The 7,500-nt window shown below is 40.3% G+C and overlaps 1 protein-coding gene across 2 annotated transcripts in view; it reads right to left on the bottom strand.

The window, feature by feature from the left end:
• The window catches only part of LOC145392200 (uridine phosphorylase 1), a 38,752-nt gene that overhangs the window by 23,176 nt on the left and 8,076 nt on the right, over positions 1-7,500 (bottom strand). For both annotated transcript variants that reach the window (XM_080266652.1, XM_080266651.1), the window contains exon 2: positions 5,935-5,982. In XM_080266652.1, coding sequence (XP_080122778.1) covers positions 5,935-5,981 — 47 coding nt within the window. In that variant the 5' untranslated portion in view covers position 5,982. The remainder of the gene's footprint in view (positions 1-5,934; positions 5,983-7,500) is intronic.

Below are 7,500 nucleotides of genomic sequence, written 5' to 3'. Positions count from 1 at the left end.
CGTAAAGTGAGTGATAGGTAAAAGTGTATTAGGTGTGTGTGCGTGCGTGTGTGTGTGTGTGTGTTAACCCGAATCAGGAAAGTGAACTGCGTTGTTCCCAAAGGTATTATAGCGCACGATAAGAATCCATAATTTGAAGCAATTACACAAAAAAATGACCCAAAACGAGAGTACACATACATACTTACACATACATACATACATACTCGAACACACACACACACACACACACACACACACACACACACACACTTTTTTTGCCTAACCCGGATGACGAGAGCCTTTGGGTATATTTTTCACCTCTACACATCTGCATGACTCAGTGAGGAGGGCGGAATGAAAGGAGGGACGAGTTACTGGGGAATTTTAGCTCTCAGCCTGCAGTCCACTAAGTTCAGGTTACAGATGAGCCTGGGGGTGAGAGGGGAATTCTGGAGGGAGGGAAGAGATAAGGAGAGAGGAGAGGGGAGGGGAGGAGAGAGGAAGGGAAGAGAAGAGGGAGGCAAGTGGAAGGGGAGGAGAGGTGGGAATTCTAAGAGAAGAGGTAGGGAGAAGAGGGAGATGAGGGGAAATTCTGGAGAGAGAGAGAGAGAGAGAGAGAGAGAGAGAGAGAGAGAGAGAGGAAAAATGGGGAAAGAGGGGGTTGATGAGGGAATTCTAAGAGGGTGAGGGGAATTCTCCGGGAGAGGGTAGTGGGAGAGGGGAGGGGGAGAGGAAAGGGGCGAGAATGAGGGAAGAGAGGTGAGGGTAAGGTGAGAGACAGGGTTAGGGGAGGGGGGAGGAAGGGGGAGGGAGAGGAAGAGAGGGGAAGGGGGATGAGGGGAGGAGAAAAAGAGAGGGGGGTGGGGGAGAGAGACGTTATGACCCGAGGGGAATTCTGAGGGGAAAGGAGGAAGGTGAGGGGAAGTCTAATCGCAGAGGGAGTTCTAAGGGTGGGGATTCCTTGAGTGTGTGTGTGTGTGTGTGTGTGTGTGTGTGTGTGTGTGTGTGTGTGATACTTGTAGCTCATGACTTTTTACTTGATATTATGACGTAGCCCATAACTGTTCAAGAGCTAATCTGCACACACACACACACACACACACACACACACACACACACACACACACACACACACATATATATCAAGCACATACACCCATACCGAAGACACCTATGTCTACATATCAAATACTTGGATACATATACATATACACATTCACGCACACATACAAATATACGTACTGGCAATGTGTACATGCATATACACATACAAGGAAATATATACATACATATGCATACACACAACACATGGGGGTCTGTACTACACACTGTACGAAATACAACCACTTACACATGAGCGAACACACACGCACACACACACACACACACACACACACACACACACACACACACACACAAGCATGCATGCATACACAGAAACAACGCCATCATTCTTGCACTCACTGACCACTATTCTCTCTCTCTCTCTCTCTCTTCTCGGAGGGTAGGAAGCCGATCTCAAGGTCAAGTAATTTAATCCTTCTGACACACACACACACACACACACACACACACACACAGATAAGGTTTGGGTACGAACAGTGATGCCGGAGAAGACGTAGTTTAAATATCAGGTGAGTTTTTCTGGACGGTAGATTAGTGGCTGAGAGAGAGAGAGAGAGAGAGAGAGAGAGAGAGAGAGAGAGAGAAAGCAGAATCATTGGATAAGAAATACATGTGTTTACAATTCTCTCTCTCTCTCTCTCTCTCTCTCTCTCTCTCCATCTATCTACCTACAGTATTGAGAATAGTGGAGGAATCTGATAACAGGGGTAGATGTAGTGTCTATCTATCAATCTACATATATTTATCTATTTGCTTATTTAACTATCTATCTGGCTATCTCTTTCTATTATTCTTGGTGTCTGTTCATCTATATATTTCCTGCCTACTTATTCCTCTAGCTACCTATCTATCTATGCGTGTCTGTGTCTATCCACACACACACACACACACACACACACACACACACACACACACACACACACACACACACACACACACACACGCACGCACGCACACGCGCGCGCTGCGCGTCATTAGTGCGCGTCCACACGTGTGCTGGAACAATTGTTGGCAACGTATAAACAATACAACAACGAACAAAATGCAAACATGCTGGAAACAGTAGCGTCCAAATCATGTTAGTAACATCATGAAGTCTCAGCTGCCTTGTACGGGCACGCTTATCCCATCACCTCTGCTGCCGCAGGTTTGAAGCTGGACTGTAACATGTTTGTATACATCTGTCCAAATACTGCTGCATACATGTATCCAAACATGTTGCCAGCTGTGTTGTCAACACATGTTCCAGCACATGTGTGGACGTTACCTTAACAACTTAGTTTTTAACCAGTCTGGCTCAGTGTGACGTAAGGTTTAAAGGTCACAGCAGGTGGGTGTACATAACTGCATACATACACACATACATACATACATACATTCATAAACACATGCATACATACACAAATACATACATCCTGTACATATATATATATATATATATATATATGTATATATATATATATATATATATATATATATATATATATATATATATATATATATATACAAACATAAAGACATACATACACACATACATATATACATACACAGAGAAACACATACATAAATACAGACATAAACATACATAATTACACACACAAACACTTACATACACAAGCATATATACATAAATACATCTATCTATCTAAATACTGTATTTTCAGACGCCATAATCCTGTAAGGGGTGGCCATTTGACTTTGAGTTATTTGTTTTACGGGAAGGGGCACTAACCCTCCACCAACCCACTTGCTGACACGTAGGGAGCACGTATGGTTTGGTTATATGGTTACCACCCAACGTTGTAAATGGTTTCTTGGCTTACAGGAAACCATCTGGCTTGTCACTCAATGTAAAACCACTTGCAAAGGAATGAAATGCAATAAGAAGTGACTGGAAAGACGGGAGAAATAGGAAGAGAGGAGGGCGGGCACAGAAAGAGAATGATAAAGGCTAAGGAAGAAGCAGGCAACACTACATCAAGTGAGTGGATGATGGTCGCCACCACCTACCACTAACATAAATACATACATACACAAAAACAAATACTTACATACATATATATATATATATATATATATATATATATATATATATATATATATATATATATATATATATACCTCATATACAAAACATATAGATCTCTCCAAACACACAGACACACACCTCATACAACAAACTTCGCCCCCCCTTCTCTCTCTTTCTCTCTCTCTCTCTCTCTCTCGCCGGATGGATAATGGCGCTTTGTGTTAGCCTCAATTAAAAAAAAAAAATAGGTGGGTTGAAGGGATTAATGGATAGGGAGAAAAAGTTAATAGCATCTCTCTCTCTCTCTCTCTCTCTCTCTCTCTTTCTCACACATACAGCAGATACCCATCATCTTCCCATTTACATTAATTTCTCTCTCTCTCTCTCTCTCTCTCTCTCTCTCTCTCATACAGTAGATACCAGTCATCTTAACATTTACATTAATTTCTCTCTCTCTCTCTCTCTCTCTCTCTCTCAGGTGGCCTAGAAGAAACAGTTAAAGACAAGGGTAAGAAACTGATGTGACCTTGGGAACCTGATTACACAACCTACACTACCACAACACTGCATCTACCACTACATCTAAAACACTGCATCTACCACTACATCTACAACTGCATCTACCACTACATGTACCACTGCATCTACCACTAGATCTACAACACTGCATCTACCACTACATTTACCACTGCATCAACCACTACATGTACAACACTGCATCTACCACTACATCTACCACGACACTGAATCTACCACTACCACTGCATCTACTAATACATTATATCTAACACTACACAACACTGAATCTACCACTACCACTACATCTACTACATTTTGTATACCACTACATCTACCACAACACTGAATCTACCACTACATCTACTCGTACCAGTCGCTACCACTACATTTACTACTACTACTACCACCATCACCATCACTACCACTATAACACTACCACAACCTCCACTTCACCTACCATTACCATCACTACCACCTCATCACAGGACTACTACCGCCAAACTGCATTTACTACCATTACTACCACAGCTACCACTACCACCACAACATCCACTACTACCAGCATACTTCACCTACCGTCATAAATACTGCTACAACTATTATTCTCTCTGACACGTAGAGTGTTTTCATCCCTGTTTGTTTGTTTGTTAGCAGGATTACTCAAAAACGAAAAGAGAGATTTGGACCAAATTTGGTGGGTAGATAGCCCATGTCCTAGGGCAGTGGTTTCCAACCTATGGGGCGCGCCCCCCTAGAGGGGCACGAAGGGCTGCCTGGGGGGGCGCGAAGGCTTGATAAAGAGGGTAATTATATTTGAATACTATGAATTAGGATGGAATTCAGTAATTGCTAAATATGGAGAAAATATTTCAGATATGAATAAGAAATCTTGTTATCTGAATATATAAACAATTTCAAAGATTAAGAATCTATGATATTTATTGACATGTGCCAACTATGCCAGTAAAATACAGTATTTGAGGAAGGGAGGCGCAGGGAACGTGTCATTTAGTGGGGGGGGGGCAGAATTAGAAAACATTGGAAACCACTGTCCTTGGGAACAGTCGATTAGCTTTTGGGACGATCCGGATCGTACTACAGATTCTGGGTCAGGAAAACACTTTTTTTGCGAAACCCTAATCAATGATGAGAAACCCTAGCCCATTATGAAGAGTGGTTTGGAAATTACGTCGCCCCTGTCGGAGAGATGCGCTCCACTGAATGGCCCTTTAGTTATTATTTTTATTAATATTATTATCTTTATTATTATTATTATTATTATTATTATTACAAAAACAACAACTACTACTACTTTTACTACTACTACTACTACTGCTATTGTAATCTCTTGTCATGAAAGGGTTTATCTATTTATCCACCTATCCATATAACTATAAACTTATCTATCAGTCTGTCTGTTTGTCTGCCTGTCTATGTACTCGTATGTATGTATATGTATATATAAATATATAAATATAAATAAATGTGTGTGTGTGTATATATATATATATATATATATATATATATATATATATATATATAATCTATATATATATATATATATATATATATATATATAATGTATGTATATGTATGCATATATCTATCTATCTATCTACTTCTTTCTTTCCTCATCTTTCGCAGCAACGTTCCATCACCAACGTTGTTTTTTCTGTTGTAGGAACGTTTTGTATGGATTCTGGGGAAGTTCTTTGTGCAATGGGTTTCCTTAATGTGTGTGTGTGTGTGTGTGTGATCTCCGAAAGGGCAATGAGTCTGCAGCTTCAGATTCAATCTCCACACACACACACACACACGCTCACATTCCAAGGTTACATTATATAATGCCAAAGGAATTTTCGCAACGCTTATCGCTTCCCGATTTACTCTATTTCACCTTGACATTCTGCTTCATTCATCTATATCTTAACAATAAATATAGTTTTCACCTTAACTTGGCCCAGAATTTCATCCTTTTACGCAGCTCAGTGGCAGGAAGACATTACTTGAGTTTTATATCCTTTCCACTGCACTTCTTCGTGACTAGCATCATAATCTAGCGCTGATCTCTTGTTACAACTCAGCATTCAAGATGGAGTGATGTCAATTTTAGGCCACGTTGACGTGAAAAGAGTAGGTAATCATCGAAACACTTCTTCGTGACTAGCACCCTATTCTAGAGCTATTTTCTTGTTACAACTCAACATTCAAGATGGAGAGATGGCAGTTTTAGGTCAAGTAAGAGTGATAGGAGTATAGGAATTAACTCTCGTACTCACCTATCCTCCTCCTCCTCCTCCCTGATGTGCTGAATGTCCGTCGTCATCCTGGGGTAAAAAAGGGTAGGAGTTAGAAAATATAATGCGTATCTGAAAACCCCAAGGTCATCATTATCACCACCATCATCATCATCCTTTTTCTTCATCTTCTTAATCATCATTTTTCTTCATCTTCATCATCATCATCATCACCGTTTTTCTTTATCATCTCCATATCATCCTTCTTCGTATTCTCTTCTTTATTATTGTTATTATTATTATTATTATTATTATTATTACTGCTGTCATCATCATCATCGTCGCCATCATCCGCATTATTATTATTATCATTATTATTAATATTATTATCATCATCATCATCACTACCACCACCATCATCACCACCATCATCCCTACCAACACCATCACCACCACCACCATCATCGTCACAGTCACACTTCTCAAGTTGCATGGGTTAACTACTAACACCTTCTTCTAAGCGATTTATCTAGCCTATTACACCACATACTGTCCTCTTCTGTGTCATATTAATCCTTCAAATATCGCCATACTCAGCATAAATATCGCACAAAAGGATATTAACCAGCTATACCTAAAAATAAATCACAAAGGAAGAGGTGTTAGGGAACTAATTATTACTAGCCTTAAAAATACTGACCCGAAAACTCACTCTCGCCGAACGCACTGACTGACTGACTGAATCGTGTGTGTATGTGTGTGTGTGTGTGTATGTGTGTGTTGATGGGAATGTTTTGGGGTTACATAAATATTTCCCAACTGTCTTAAATACATCCTGCTGATCTCTCTCTCTCTCTCTCTCAGTATAAATTTTCCAACAATACTTCTGAATAAAAATATTTCGACGTTTCCCTCACATCCTGTCCCCCCCCTCCCTCTCTCTCAAAGTTTTCCTAGTGTCTCTGAACGTTGTAAGGAATATAATAAATCTCTCTCTCTCCCTCTCTCTCTCTCTCCATTTCCTGCCTACTATCAGCTCCCCTCTTCAGGATTTTCCAATTCTCACTATCACCCTACTTTCCATCTTGGTCTACCCCTTCTTCTTCAGTTATGCATTTCTTCTTCTTTTCCCTCTTCTTATTTTTGTTTTCTGTTTCTCCTCCCGTGAAGGAGAGGGACGCCTTCACGTGGTGGCAACGATATAACCCAGCGGCTCCACTGTCCGGTTATATAAACGTCCCTCAACTCCTTCCCCATCCCCGTAAAAGGTGGATGGTGGACTGCTAGACATGGGCAACTTCAGCCTACAGTCCACTTGGTTCATGTTTCAGAAGAACCTGGGGCTACTACTACTACTACTATTGCTGCTACTACTACTACCATTACTACTACTACCACTTCTGCTACTATCATTATCACCATGATCAATAATAATAATAATATTAATAATAATAATAAAAATAATGATAACTAGTTATCTATTTGCTTACTGCGTAGCCACAACAAGGAAGCTTCACGATAACTATTTATTGTAGTGTCTTTGTAAGCATGGGTACATTGTACATGTCTCAATAACTGGCTAACTGTATGCTTAACTGTAACCATATT

This window comes from Coenobita brevimanus, chromosome 21 (assembly GCF_032717465.1).
Source record: "Coenobita brevimanus isolate Jiangsu-jjx chromosome 21, ASM3271746v2, whole genome shotgun sequence".
NCBI lineage: Eukaryota > Metazoa > Arthropoda > Malacostraca > Decapoda > Coenobitidae > Coenobita > Coenobita brevimanus.
The sequence above is the reverse complement of the archived record's forward strand: the minus strand, read 5'-3'. Positions and strand labels throughout refer to the sequence as shown.